The 16323-nt window shown below is 27.8% G+C and overlaps 2 protein-coding genes across 2 annotated transcripts in view; both read left to right on the top strand.

The window, feature by feature from the left end:
- The window catches only part of LOC100213124 (nucleolar protein 10), a 9348-nt gene extending 1652 nt beyond the window's left edge, over positions 1 to 7696 (top strand). The window contains exon 2 of the mRNA XM_065807121.1: positions 7065 to 7696. Within this exon, the coding sequence (XP_065663193.1) occupies positions 7065 to 7612 (548 nt within the window). The 3' untranslated portion in view covers positions 7613 to 7696. The remainder of the gene's footprint in view (positions 1 to 7064) is intronic.
- Positions 7697 to 9612: 1916 nt separating this feature from the next.
- Positions 9613 to 16323, top strand: part of LOC100208540 (peroxisomal multifunctional enzyme type 2) — a 32336-nt gene continuing 25625 nt past the window's right edge. The window contains exons 1-3 of the mRNA XM_065807120.1: positions 9613 to 9856; positions 14013 to 14176; positions 14283 to 15026. Coding sequence (XP_065663192.1) covers positions 9661 to 9856; positions 14013 to 14176; positions 14283 to 15026 — 1104 coding nt within the window. The 5' untranslated portion in view covers positions 9613 to 9660. The remainder of the gene's footprint in view (positions 9857 to 14012; positions 14177 to 14282; positions 15027 to 16323) is intronic.

Below are 16323 nucleotides of genomic sequence, written 5' to 3'. Positions count from 1 at the left end.
GGTTTATGTATTAAAGCCCTCGCCAGCTTCCAAATTTATAATTTACTTTTTATTTATAATATGTATTATATTATGTATATATAATATATATTATATTATGTATATATAGAATATATATATATATATATATATATATATATATATATATATATATATATATATATATATATATATATATATATATATATATATATATATTATATATATATATTTTTTTTTATAAATATATATTTTATGTATTTTATACATATATATATATATATATATATATATATATATATATATATATATATATATATATATATATATATATATATATATATATATGTATATATATATACATATTTTATATATGTATATATTTTTATTAGAACAAGAATACATGTTCTAAACAACACACTGTTCCAATTAGTTGGACACTAACAGTATGCCCCTAAATAAGTGAAAAAGCAAATTGAATAATAAACAAATATAAATTATAATCTAAATAGATTTAACAAATTTGATGTAAACAGGGTTTTTCGAAAATGGAAAGTTTGATTTCACTCTTAAACATACAAATATTTTTGGCATTTACAGCTTCTAATATCAAATGACACCAGATATTAACATTTTGTTGAGAAAAAAGATATTTGTGAATATCAAGTTGACATTGTTGCTTGTGTCTTTTATCTGTTTATTGTCATGCTATTATATATTCATATCAGGTCAGGTTATCCTGCTACTGGTAACGTGTAACCCAGTACAACCTGTTTCATGGCCTGCTGTCTTGTAGAATATGCTTTTTTAGACAAAGACAAGGAGATGGCAACTCTGACTTAGGGTTCTTAGTTGGGTAAAGGCTAGAAATGCTGTTTTGATAAAAATACTCATCTTGGGCAGACCTCCTAGGCAAAGGAGGTCTGCCCAATATAAAAATACTCATCTTAAGAAGGCCTCCTAGGCAAAGACTCCTAGGTAAACAAGTTCTATCTGTTGACCAGCTTTGCAGCCTTTCTTTATCTATAAGGCTGATGTAGATGTATTTATAATACATGGTTTCCAATTTAGGATGTTGAACGCTGGATCTTATTGACTCATTGCATGGGTTTTGCTTGTGTTTCTGTTTTTATGGCTAGGCAACACATTTAATTATCTCTTAATGAAGGTTCAGCTCTAAAAGTCAGTTTTATGGTTTTGAAGCCAACTGGTAGTCAGGCTGATTCCGTTAAAAGCTGTAAAATATCAGAGTACTAACAGTGCCATGTTGCGCATGAAAGGTGTCCCTGTTCATACCTTTGGTGTGAGTTGTGGAAACTACATTTGGAGCCGTTTGTTGCAAGTTAGGGTTAATTGCTTGGACTATTACATAGTGTACTGAGTACTATCTGTGGTTTGAGTCAAGTTCTTTAACTTATTTAAAAAATGACTCAAGTACCAAAAACTATAAAACACAAAGAACCAATGTCATCACCAAGTTCTCTAAATCTATCATTCACTAATATTCGTGAGTCTGATCTCTTGCAAAGTTCATCAAACCTATGTGCTCTTTTTAAAATTAATTTGAATTCAGCTGTCTCACCTTGTGATTTTGTGTTGATGGCAATCTTCCTTTTATTTCATAAAGACTCCAATAGTCACATGCTTAGCCTGGGCATTTACATTTGTAAGAATTCACCCATTTATTGGGAAACTTGGTTTGAATCCACAGACTATTCTTTTATGTGCTTTTGTTTAGCACCACTTCACTCTATGACCTTACTCTTTGCTCTATACAGTTAATTCTTGATAACTCGAACCTCCAAGGGAACAAGAAAAATGATTAGGCTAAAGCAAGTTCTTGTTAATTCGAACTGTGGCTAATACAAGGTATTAGTTCGAGATAGGGGGATTTTTCTTTATTTAATGCTTGAGTATAAACATTAAATATCCATCATTATTCTAACAAAAACGTGAAAAATGTTTCAGTAAAAGAAGCTACATATTGTATTCACTCTGTAAACTGTAAAAAAGTTTAGCAATACAATGACTTCCTTATTATTTGATAAAAATATTGTGTCTAAGGCAATCTTTTATTAGGAAAATTTATTAAAACTTTAAAGTAATTGCTTTTTTAACGCTATTTTATTGAGATTTATTTTGTAACAGTTTTATTATAGCACTATTTTACGTTTTTGAACGTTCAGATTTAGTTATTATTCAGATTCGTTTCAGATTTAAATACAACGAATGAAAATTTAAAAAAATGTTAGGTTAATGTTATTTATGTTTTATATGGAATAACTTCTATAAAAAATTTTGATCAAGTTATTTTAATTTCATAACTTCACATAGTAAAAGTTCGAGTTAACCAAAGAAATTTGATGAGAATGAGGACAAGAAAAGGGTTTTACTTAACAAACTTTAACTTAAAAAAGTATGAGTTATCCAAGGTTCCACTTAAGATTTATAATAGTAATCAATTAGATGAATTCAAGGAACCAAATGTAACAGTTTGAGATAACAAAATTTGAGTTAACCAGTATTTGACTTAATGGGAATTAACTGTATCACTTTTCATCTTAGGACTGCACTCTTTTTGATGTTATTTCTAATCAAATTGACTAAGCCCTTTCTCTTTATCTTTCAGCCAATATCACTTTATGACTTTAATGCTCATCTTACTGAAGGCTTGGCTCTTGTGTCAGTGATTCTGCAGGTGTTAAAGTCTTCAACATTTGCCTTTCCTAATCTCTAACACAAATAGAACTTTTCATCAATCTTATCTCCTGATTCCGCTAATCACATCCTACCTAAAAAAATCAATAAACAGGTTGATCAATTGCTTGGCGTTCGTATTACTCCAGCTTCTGTATCTGTAAAGTGATTTCCTGCTTTGACTTTTTTTTACAGCTTGTGGTTTGGACAACATACCTGTTATAGTTTGGCAGAAGTGTTCTCCTGAGCTGTCATCTATGCATTTAAAACTATTTAACAAGCAGCATCTGTTATCAATATTTTCAAAAATTCTGGAGAACAATTCGACTCGTATAACTACCGTCTCATTAGTCTTCTTCCAGTCATAAGTAAGGTTTTTGAGTCTTTAATTAATAAACACTTAATATCTCATCTTGAATCTAATAACTTACTTTCTGATCATCAATATGGATTCGATCTTCTTGTTCTACTGCTGATTTGTTAACAGTAATAATTGGTAGGTTTTATCGTGCATTAGATTGATGTGGAGAGGTTAAGGCTATTGCTATTGACATTTCTAAAGCCTTTGATAAAGTTTGGGATGCTGGTTTTTTCCATAAGCTCTCTTCTTATAGTGTATCAGGTATAATCTTTAAGATTATTGAATCTTTCCTTACTAATCTTAGTATAAAAGTTGTCCTCAATGGACATCACTTTTCTTCATTTCCTGTAACTTCAGGGGTCTCTTAAGGTTCTATCCATGGCCCTACATTGTTTTAAATTTACATTAGCGAACTCCCAGAATTTCTTACATATAAGATGGCATTATTCGCTGTACCATTTATTCTTGTCTTGATAAGAAGTCAACACTCTCTGAGTGCTTGGAGGAGGCATTTGAGCTTGAAAATGATTTTGCTTCTGCTACAGCATGGGGCTCTCAGTGGCTGATAAACTTAAACTCAGATAAAACTCTAGATCTTCCTTTATTTATGAATGGTAATTTACTCATTGAACCATTTGTCTGTTAGGATTAACTCTTACTTCCGATCTATCGTGGAAACTATATATCAAATTCAAAGCAACTGTTAAGGTTCTCTTCTCTTTATCAAGCTCACTGTATTATTACTCCGAATTCTATTTTTTATCTCCAAAAATCTCAAATCTGTCTTTGTATGGAATACTGTTGCCTTTTCTGGAGCGGATCTTTGAATGATGCCCTTTCTCTTTTAGATAATGTGCAAAAATGCATTGTAAACATAGTTAGACCTACTCTTGCAGCCAACCTTCAACTGTTGTCACATCGTCATAATCTTGCTTCTTTTTCTCTTTTCTATAAATACTATAATGGGCGCTGCTCTAAAGAGCTAGCATCTCTTGTACCATCTGCTAAAAGTCATTCTTGTGTTACTTGTCATTCAATAAAGTCTCATCTTTTTACTGTGACTGTTCCTAAGTGCCTAAGTTTTTTTCCTGCAACATCAGTTTTTTGGAATTTGCTCCATTCATCTTGTTTTCCTGATATAATTTGCAATCTTTTAAGTTGTCTGTTAATCGTTATCTTACTTTATAAACTTCATCTTTTCCAGTAGCTTCCAACACTAGTAATGGTTACTTGAGGCCTTGTTGAAAGTTAAAATGTTTAAAAAAAATAATCTCTGCATATATTCGAAAAATATATGCTGAATGTGTTTTATATAATAAAAAGACACTGGTTTTAAAAATTTTTTTAATGAAAAATATTTTTAAGGCTATTCCAATATATATGTATATATATCAATCTTGTTCAGGAAGGGGTGTGATCGCATGCCTTTATATGATCACAAAAATAATATTTTGTTTTGAACATTTCACAACAGCTTTTAACATTTCAAAAACGTGCTGAATATAAAAGATTTTTAGAAATAACATCAAAACTTTTATCTTTACTAATGTTTTTATATTAGCGAAACACTTATAAATAAAGTAACATATTATGGATAATTATTTTTGTTTTAAGTATTAATGAATGTTGTATATAATTTTTATTTATATTAAATAAGTTATATAAGTATGCATTTTTTATAATGATATTTAAAAAAAAAATTATTTTCATGTTATAAATTGCGGTTTTTTTTAGATAATAGTCTTGTTACTTAACTTTATATAAGAATAATTAAAGTTAATAGAAAAAAATGTTTGATTTGTTTGAACTGTTTGAATCAAATGTTGAAAAAAATTACAAATGTTTTTAAAGTCATTATAATTTGAGAAATTTGAACTTTATTAATGTTATCATATTATTTAAATGCTATTAAATAAGTTTAAAAGTTACTGCCAATGGAATTTTTTCTAACTTTTCAAAGGCTACGTATTTCTGGCAAAAAAAAAGAGAAAAGTTATCTTTCCATCAAAATGAAAATGAAGAGTCTTGGTTAGGAAGGCATATAATGGCGATTGCATGCCTTCCTAACCAAGACTGATGAACATGTCTAACATTATATTGAAATAGCCTGCTGCCCTGGGCTTCAGTACACACATTGACCAACTTATAGCCTGCTGTTGCAAAGGAGTAATGCTGCATTAACTAAGGGTTTGTCTGGGGCAGCAATCTTCTTTCTCATTTGTTTTTGTTTTCTTTTTCTGAAAAAGTCATATGTTATAATGATAAGCATAGTTAGCAAAGTAAAAAAACATTTTTCTCCTCTTGCATTTTTTTGGGTAAAAAACCCGTGTTTTTCTAGTTGTTTTTTTTTGGTTTTTTAAACAAGTTTTTAGTTTTTTTTAACATAAATTTTGGAATAGTTTTTGTTTTATTTTGTCTATTTCTAGTATATGACCATTATAAGCAAAAATACACATATAAACACCACCACCACCACCAACAACAAGCTATTTATTTTCTATAAATCATTTTTACAAAAGTGTTAATAGTAATAAAAATAAGAACAATAGTAATAACAATAATATATAATAATAACAAAACATAACAAAATTAATACAAGTTATAGTAATAGTAATGATTTAAGATGGTGTCACTCATGCAGAAATCCGATCAAGGAGTGGCACCAAGTCACCAATTTTTATTAATAATTAGCTATAAGTTAATTTTAAATCTGTATATGTATACTGTATAAAAATGTTTATTTGTCGTGCTGTATTTCCTAAATAATGTAAATCACTTATAATACACAAGAACTACACTTGTCCTATGAGAAAATTAACATTGCAATTTTTATGATTTAAATATGTTAATAGTTAATATCATGCCAATTTAATATCAGGCTTTAAATGTTTAAAGAACTAAACAATCATAGTATATATTGATAATAACTTAGTCTTACATTGTTTGTTTGTTATATTTGTAAAAGAAAAAAAACAAAGCCAGTAGGCCCTGTAGAGAAGGCTTTATACTGCACCTAATTTCCAGGAAAATTTTAATTTTTTAATAATTAATATGTTTTATTTATCAATATTTAAATAACAAATGTGCTAAGAAGTGTTGTAAAAAAAAAAAAGTATAAATATTTAAGCAAAAAATAAATAGTTTAGTAATTTTAATATGTTTTTAAACTATAAAAGATTTTGTAAGTGCATCGACAGCTGTAAAAAAAAAATATTTATTTGAGGGGTAGTTATTTATTTGAGGGGTAGTTATACTTGTACGATTTTTATAACTGCTGTTTTCAATATTTTTCACTTTTAAATTTTGTGAAATGAATTCTAGTTTTATGGCTCTTAGTTGTTAAGCGATTTCTTTTTGCTTTTGAAAAAGTTTGTTTCTGAAGCGATTCAGAAACAAACTTTTTATTAAAGTAAATCGTTTGTTATGCCGAAATGTTAGAGTCATTTTTTTTTCTTATTTAACAAGTTTTGTTTTTGTAAGTTATTGTTAGATATTTTCAATTGTTTATATGTGATTACCTGTGACCTTGTCTTAAGTCTGTACCATTATATGCATTTTCTGTTCTAAATGCCATATTAAAGATAAAATATTTTCTAACAAAAATCTGTGGTTTTTGTTAAAAATATTTTTTTTGGTAAAAAGTATTATTGACTGTGCCTAAATATTATTATTATGTTAAGTGTTTTTTATGCACAAAAATACCTCAAAATACAATGAAATAATAAGACATAAAATAGATATTTATTTTCTTATTATAAATCATAAAAAAATAAATAATAATAAAATAATAAATAGGTAAGATAATAAAATATTTATTTGGGCTGTGGTTTTAACTATCCAGTGAATAGCATCCACATAGCCTCTTGAATTTTCATAGCAGAAAATTATTTTCTTATAAACTCTCTTATCTTACTTATAACTTAAAAAGTTCAGTTTTTGTTATTTTTCATTAAAATCAGGCTATACATTTTTTTGGTGAAGACCCTTTTTGATATAATTTAATCAATATTTTTTTTTTGCTATTTAGATATATCGAATCCTCTTGGCGATGATCGATTTGGTGCCATGTTTATGAATAAAGATTTCCAAGTTGATATGGAAAGTGAAGAGTATAAGCTTCTTCATCCAGTTGTTTCAAAACATGAAAAAGAAAGGTTAAACCAGCAGAGCGATAAATCTGAAAATGATTCTGATGATGATCTCCACCCTTGGCACACAATCAAATCAAAAGATAAAAAGAAAAAAATGACTAAAAAGCAGAAAAATGCATTAAAGTTATATTCTATGCAGAGAGAAGATCTTAATCACTCAGTTTCAATCAATGGTTTAAAGAAATCTTCTGTTACGATTGGTGAAATATTATCTCAAGACTTTCAAAAAGATATAATTAGAGAGTCTGGAACTGCTTTAGGAAGCAAAGAAATGACTTTTAAACTGTCATCTAAGAGAGATACGAAAAAAGAAGAGGAAAATAAAATCCATAAAAAAGAGCGTAAAGACCTACGGAGATCTGCTGGAAAAATTGTTGCTAGTGACAATAAACCAAAATTTTGGAGAGGAAAAAAAGTCAGATAAATTTCAATAGATAAATTAAAAAATAAATTCTAATTAGGTTTTGTTATATATTCTTATTTTTACTTATTATATATTCTTATTGCTTATTTTTTATTTTTTGAACAATTTATTCACCTTAATCATTCAAATTAAGGGCTGGTTTCAAGGGGTGATTCTACACCATCCCAGGGGTGGAATCATATCAGGTTCTGATTGGATTGTGCTTAACCTAATTTCTGATTCGTGCTTTTTTTGTTGTTGTAGATTGAAATTTATTTGGTTATTTAACTGATAATAATTATTAAAACCAATTTAATGTTTCTTCCACATTCTCAAAAGTGTTTTAATCAGCGTGGAAAATATTGACTGCTTAATGGTCAACGACCAACCGAAATCACTAAAATTGCTAATTTAACCTCCCAAAATGAATTCTTGCTGGTCATGGTTGACCTGTTGAATAAGATGAAAAACATTTAAATTTTGAATAATATACTTTGAAAAAAAATCATTTAAATTTTGAGCGATATGACATATATTAAGATATGCTTTGTTGTCGAATATTATAATTATGACATAAACTATATCTATTTATTTTTTTGCTTTGCTTAAGGTAATACAGTAATTAGATAAAAAAATGATACTTTTACAAATATATATTTTTTTCTATATTATGGTATAATATAGAAATATATTTCTTATGGTATAATATACCATAAGAAAGCTAAAAAAAATTTAAATTATTATTTGTTTACCATTAACGGTCAAAAATTGGAATATAGCAACTGATTTTTTAGCAACTGTTCATAATTTATGATTGAAATTTTGGCTGGAGATATATTATGTCATTGTGTTGTGGACTAAAAGATTTAAATTAGCTCAATAAAATATGAGCATTTTTCTAAATTTGGGCAAAAGTGGGGTAATTAAGAGCACAAAATCCTGAAAAAAATTAATTGAGAGAAACAGTAAAGATTATTTTAATGTATGCTGTAAACACTAATACATTAAATAAGTGGGCCAAATTTCAAATTAATTTGATAATTAGTTAAAAAAAAATCTGTCGCCAACCCATAAAACACGGTTTTGAGAGAAATGCAAGTCAAAAAAAAAAGGTAAACAAATAAAGTTCAAAATACTTCACTTTGATACATTACACCAACTAATGTTTTATTTTGATCACAAAAACTATTTTGTATTACTATTAACATTTTTTTTTTCTTGATTTTGTTTTATGGTTACATTATGTAAACTAAAATTTTGCCCATTATTACTAAATGTCAATCCAAACACATTAAAAACGCTGTTTATCATGAATTCTTTAATTTTCATTTTAATTTATTTTTGTATTTATTAGTTTATTATTTACAATAAAGTTCAGTCATGAAGAACTAATTCTAAGGTAAATATTTAAACAAAAAAAAAAAGAAAATTTTGACTGTCAAAAAAAAAAAAAAAAAATTGACTGTCAATTTAATGTGTCAACGAGTCAAATTGACAGCTCGTCTTCGATTCTTATTTTCCACCCTGGTCCTAATTGTTAACTATTTTTTAATTTTTAATCTTTAAAAACTACTAGGAGTTTTTGAAGAATAAAAATTTTTGCTTTGCACTTATACACTCATTGATGACATTGGCTCCTAAACATGTAAGTTAGAGTCAGTTACATGTAATTAGCCCTAATTACATGCAATAATATGTAAAAACATGGAAATTAATGTTTAGGGCTCATTACATGTAATTAGTCCTAAACATAAAAATTAGGACTATTTACATGCAAAACATTAAATTACAAACAAAAACTAACTGTTAAATAAAATTAAATAAATATATAATTTTGTTTAACATTTATAATGTGGTATAGCAACCATTAAGTATATTTATATATAATAATATGTTTATATATAATTATTATATTTATGAATAATAATAAATATTATTATATAATAAGTATATATAAGTTAGAATGTATATATATATATATATATATATATATATATATATATATATATATATATATATATGTATATATATATAAATTTTAAAAGTATTTGAGTGTAACAAATTCATAAATGTCTTCTCTATCCTTTGCTGGTCGTGTTGCTGTGATAACTGGTGCTGGAGGTGGGCTTGGTAGAGAATATGCCTTAGAGTTTGCTAAACGTGGTGCACAAGTTGTTGTCAATGACCTAGGTGGCAGTTTTAAAGGTGAAGGTAGTAGCACATTATTGGCAGATCAAGTAGTTAAAGAAATTATTAATGCTGGAGGTAATTTTTTATTTTCTAAAGTTAATAGTTTTAATTTTTAATCCTTTTTCTTAATTCCTAATTATTTTATTTTTTATTTCTTTTATTTATTGTTATTTCTAATACTCGATGAGTCATCTACCCTTCATATTCTAGGATTGACTCTTACTTCCGATCTTTCTTAGAAACCATATATCAAAACAATTGAAAAATTAGCATCTGCTAAGGTTGCATCTCTTTATCATTCTTGTCACTTTTTTACTCCCGATTCTATTCTTTATCTCTATAAATCTCAAACTCAGTTGCCATGTCTAGGGCGATTCTTCCAATCATGCCCTTTCTCTTTTAGACAAGGTGCAATAACGCATTGTAAACATAGTTGGACCTGCTCTTGCAGCCAACCTCCAACCATTATCACATCATTGTAATGTTGTTTCACTTTCTCTTTTCTATAAATACTATAATAGGCACTGCTCTAAAGAGCTAGCTCTCTTGTGCTATCTACTAAAATTCATTCTCGTGTTACTCTATTGAGTCTCATCTTTTTATGGTGACTAAGTTCTTAAGTGCTCTAAAAATTCTTATTTGTCCAGTTTTTTTCCTCAAACATCAGTTCTTTGGAATTTGCTTCCTTCATCTTGTTTTCCTGATTCATATAGTTAGCAATATTTTAAGTTATCTGTCAATTGTTATCTTGCTCTATAAACATCATCTTTTCTCCTCCAGTAACTTCCAACTCTAATAGTGGTTGCTTTCAGCCTTGTTGGAAGTGATGATGTTAAAAAATTAATAAATAATAATATTAATATAAAGTAAAGTTAATAATTATTGTTTATATTATTATTATTATTATTATTATTAGATTACTTTTAAAATTAAATTTACTTCGGACTAAATTTCCATTTATGCCAAAGTATAGCTTCTTTGGTATCCAAATTATATAAGATAATAAGTTCCAATTCAAATTTTTTAGACAAGTATTCTCAAATAATTGTCTTTAATGAACTTGCTAAAAATTCAAAAAAATTCCCCCCTCGATTTATTTTTATCCATTTATTTAACCATAAAATTAAAAATTACAAATATAATTATAATTTACAAAGTTAAGACCAGTGTCACTAATTGTCAAAAACTAGTCAATGAAGTGACGCTTTAATAAAATAAACAAATGAAATAAACAAAAAAGACAAGGAAATAATAAGAAATAAAAAAAACTACAAAAAATAAGTAATAAAAAAAATGTCATAAGAACAATAATATTAAAAAAATCAGAACAAAAATATTAAAGGAGTAAGAATAAAAAAAAAACTAAATTGACAGAAAAAAAATGCAAAAAAATAAATACATTTAACATTATTTATATACATAAATACATGACATTTAAACAATGCACAAAATTAATTCAAATTGTTTTCTTTTCTTTCCATAAAATATTAGGGGTAGAAAATATTTTCTTACTTTTTTATAATTTTCTATTTTTGAATTTTTTTTTTCTTTTAGCTTTTTTTATTTGTTTCTTTTTTTTTTCTTGTTTCTTAATTTTTATTTATTTAAATCCTTTATTCTTGTTTTTACCATTATATTTTTAAGCCTTTATTATTAAAATGTTTTTGATTGTTTTTTTCTCTATAAAACTTTTTGATTAAGGCTTTTAAATACTATCACTCTAAATCTGTTAAATATCAGAGTGTTAAATGTGTCATGTTGCATATCCTTGTTATTGTTGCAGCCATATTGAAATATTTTGTATTGTTATTGTAAATTGGTTGAGATAATTGCTTTACTAAGTATTTGTCTCTTACTTAAGTCAAGTTTACATTTAACATTCACCATTATAGTAGCATTAAATAGTAGCCTTGTTAATAAACTAACATCCATATGCTTTCAACCCATTTTCTCCACTCAAATTGTTTAAGATCAAAGTTGTTTAAAATCAAGAAAAATACAAAGCTTGAATTAATTATTACTCTTTTATTTGTAATTTAAGATGCAGCTTTAATTGCATAATATTTTATTTCTCACATTAAATTTAATAGCTTTAATATAATTGCATAAGTACTATAAATTGTGTGCATGTGTCCACAATCTATTGTAATTATGCAATTGATTAATAATATTTTTCAATAAAAGATTAATTAATTTAAATTGAAAATAAATGATAAGTTCAATAAACATTTTAAAATTTACTGTTTCCTGTAATGTGAAAGCAATTTTTTGATTTGCATAAATGTTTTTTCTAGACATTATTATAAATGGTGTTGGAATGCTTGCTTTCTAAGATTATTATTTATAAAATATTATTCCTTATTGCAAGAAATCAGTGTTTAAAGGTGCTGTCTGATGCTAAGCTCCATGTTCGCAGTTTACAAAATCTTGTATCTTACCTCAAATGTTAGGCTCTAGAGACTTTTGGAAAATCTTTAACAGCCTCATTAACAAAAGTAATTCTAACATTTCTTTTCTAATTCATAAGACTGATGTTATTACCTCTCCCAAGAATAAGGCAGAACTATTTGCAAAAAACTTTTCTTTTTTTTTGACTCTTGAATCTTATGACCATACTTTTCCTTCCTTCCAGAATTTTCTTCAATTCTCTCTAAACTATTCAATAAGTGCTTGACTGAGTCTTGTTTTCCTGCCTGCTGGAATATGGCATCTGTGGTTCCAGTTTTTAAAAACTCCAGTGAACATTCTGACCCTTGTAACTATTATCAGTTCTCTCTCTGTTATTGGCAAGGTCTTCAAGTCTTTAATCAACAAATTTCTCGTCTTGAGTCAAATAACTTACTGTCTTTTCAATCTTCTCACTCTATGGTTGACTTGTTCACTTGTGTTACTGAAAGGTTTTATTGTACATTAGATGGAGGTGGTGAGGCATGGACATTTGCTCTTAACGAATCTAAAATCTTAGATAAAGTTTAGCATGCTGATCTTCTCTATAAGCTTGCTTCATATGGTGTAGTGAAATACAAGAAAGTTTTTGAGATTATTAAATCATTTCTTCCTAACCGCTTTATTAAAATCATCCTTGAAGGCCAACAATCTTCTTCATTTCCAGTAACTTCTCGGGTACCTCAAAGTTCCTGGGTCCTGTATTGTTTTCATCTACATTAATAATCATCCTGACAACTATACATCTATAGTGGCTCTATTTGCTGATGACTCAACTTTATAATCCTGTCTTGAAAAAAAGCCTTCTCTTTTCTTATAACAAACAGCTGATCTTGAACCTGATATCACTTCCGTAACAGCTTCAGGCTTGTAATGGCTTGTGAGTTTTAACTCCAGCAAAACTCAGTTACTTACTGGAAACAATTATTCCCAATACTGTTGACATTCCTATATTGATGAATGGCAACCCTCTCACTGAGTTCTCTTATTTAGATGGCATGAGGCACCAATCTTTTATTCTTTTTTTTTTCTTTTTTTTCTGAAAACCCCATATGGTGCAAAAGTAAGAAAAACTAGTAACAATTTGTTATCTATATATATTTTTTTTGTTTTTTTGTTAATTCACCTCCTCAAGGCCGAGAAGGCCACTACAGACGAGGAGTCTACTTATTTGTGGTATAACCCTCTCTCAACTCTATACCTCCAAAACACAAACCTTGACGAACAAGGCCGCTGTGCGGAGAAACGAGTTGAGCGCGGTACTACCAGGGACGTGGTAGGGATCGAACTCGGAACCTCTCGGTTATGAAGTGAGCGCTTTACCACTACACCACTACCGCATTTCATTGTCCAAGTAAGATTCCTATCACAGTCAATTTCTCAAGAAATACTGTCCAAACTACAAGTGCTTAACTGAATCTTGTTTTCTTTCCTGCTGGAATGTGGCGTTTGTGGTTTCAATCTTTATTTATAGGATATATATATATATATATATATATATATATATATATATATATATATATATATATATATATATATATATATATACATCACATCCCTGGTAGTACTGCCCACATCCCTGGTAGTACCGCGCTCAACTTGTTTCTCTGCGGCCTTGTTCGTCAAGGTTATAACCACTATCAAGTAGCCTCCTCGTCTGTAGTGGGCTTCTCAGCCTTGAGGAGGCGAATAACAAAAAAAAAAAACAAAAAAAAATATATATATATATATATATATATATATAATCTTTATTTATAGGATATATATCTTTAATCTTTATTTATAGGAAAGGCTGTAGCAAACTATGATTCAGTTGAAAATGGTGAACAAATAATTAAAACTGCAATTCAAGAGTTTGGTAAAGTTGATATTCTAATTAATAATGCTGGAATTTTGAGAGATCGATCATTTTCAAAGATGTCTGATAAAGATTGGGAACAGATCTTTAAAGTAGATAAATCATATTATACAGTTTTTTATAACTCTTTATTTTGAAAATATTTCAAAACTGTGTCAGGTTTTATTTAAATACTGTATTTTTTGTTTTCTTCTTTAGGTACATGTTGATGGTGCATTCAAATGTACACAAGCTGTGTGGCCTTATATGCAAAAGCAAAAATTTGGTCGAATTATTATGACCAGTTCTCCAGCTGGTTTGTATGGCAACTTTGGTCAGGCAAATTATTCTGCTGCAAAAGCTGCATTAATTGGACTTATGAATACTTTAAGTATTGAAGGAAAAAAAGCAAATATAAATGTTAATGTTATTGCTCCAATTGCAGAAACACGAATGACTGCAGATATCCTTCCTGGTGCTGGACTGCTTCCAGAGCATGTTGCTCCATTTGTAGTATTTATGTGTCATGAATCTTGCGTTGATACTGGTATTATCTTGGAAGCTGCAGGTGGTTTTGCTTGTAAAACTCGACTTCAGCGTTCTCAAGGTATACAACTTAGAAAGTATATTGGTGACAATCCAACTGTTGAATGTGTTCAAAAAAATTGGACAAAGATAAGTGATTTTAGCTTGTCATATAATCCAAAATCTGTACAAGAAGCTTCAAATAAAATTATGGAATCTATAGGAGATTTACCTTTAGAGCCTCTGTCTTCTTCAGCAAGTTTGCTAGAAAAAGTCAGGTCGTATAAGTTTCCAACTATAACTGTTATCTATGACCAAAATGATATAATTAAATATGCTTTAAGTGTTGGATCTAGTTTACCTGATGATAGTCAGTTTCTATATGAAGGTCATGCATATTTCAGTGCTATTCCTACATTTGCTGCCATTCTGTCACAGGTTACAAATTTTTTTTTAGATGTATTAAATATAAAAACTCATAACATAAAAAAAAGCTTTAAGTTCAAAAGTTTTTTATGTAATTAAAATTTTTATCTCTTTTATTTTTATCTCTGGTATTAATAAAATAATTGCAAAAAAACAGTGAGATGTTGTTTAACATTGTATTATGTTGTATTTAAAATTTCTTAATGTCATTTACAAAACTATCCACATTAATTACATCACGTTCCACATTAAAAGTGGTGTAATGCTAATCCTATAATATATTGTTATTAAACTTAATGCAGTTGCTGTCATTACTCATTTGTGTATGTTTGCACAGAACTTATGGCAGCCATTAAAGCCAAGTTAATGACAAGAAAGAGTTGCAGCACTTTTTAATAAAAAAATAGGAACAAAAGTATATGTAAATAAATACCTTATGTAAACTTCAAATTATGTAATGTTAAAAGTTATATCAAGTTTTACAGTTTTACTTTTACAGTTTTGCTTTCACTTGAGAATTACTTCTTAATTTTGGTTTATATCACTTTTTTAAATGATTTAATTTGTTTTGATGTCTTTAAATGCTCACAAGCAGTTGTGCAGCATGTTAAAGGAGGTCTTTGTTTTAATGAGCTCGAAGAAATACTTGAAGTTCTATGCTTTTGTATGCTTTTGAATTTCTATAAAGTTGTACCTCTTATTTTTTAAATAAAAATTATAAATTTAAAAATTATAGTATTTAGTTAAAAATTAAAGTATGTCATAGTATTGTATGTCTTAGTGGCGAAGTGGTTAACTTGCTCCACTTTCTGAAGTGCGTTAAAGGGGTTCAAATCCTTTCGCTTGCACATTTATTATTATTCTTTAAGAAATTTTTTTCAGTTTTCTAAAATACAAAATAAAACAGTTTAGTTAAATACATATTATATACATAACATATATAAAGATATTATATACTTTAACAAACAAAAGGATAGAATTTTTAAAAAAGTCTAAAATTTATAAAAACATCAAAACACCGGGGGAAATTTGTTGTGCATATGTCATGGTAGAGGTACTTTGTTGTTATTGTGCTTAGGTAATTAGTTAAGTTTGTGTGTTTAACACATTAAAAAAACAACTTTCTTACTTATAGGGAAAAAGATTTTATTTTCAAATTTTTTTTCAAAATTAGTTAACGAAGTGAAGGTTATAAGCTGCAGAGAGCCTGAAAAATAATTAATAAGCCCATTTCTGTTTTTTATTAAATAAAAGTTAACAGTTTTACAATAAGAAGTTAAAAATTATTGAGCATCAATTGTTAACTCAA

The sequence above is a fragment of the Hydra vulgaris genome, chromosome 10 (assembly GCF_038396675.1).
Source record: "Hydra vulgaris chromosome 10, alternate assembly HydraT2T_AEP".
In the NCBI taxonomy this organism is placed as follows: Eukaryota; Metazoa; Cnidaria; class Hydrozoa; order Anthoathecata; family Hydridae; genus Hydra; species Hydra vulgaris.
This window is presented reverse-complemented; position numbering and strand designations above follow the sequence as displayed.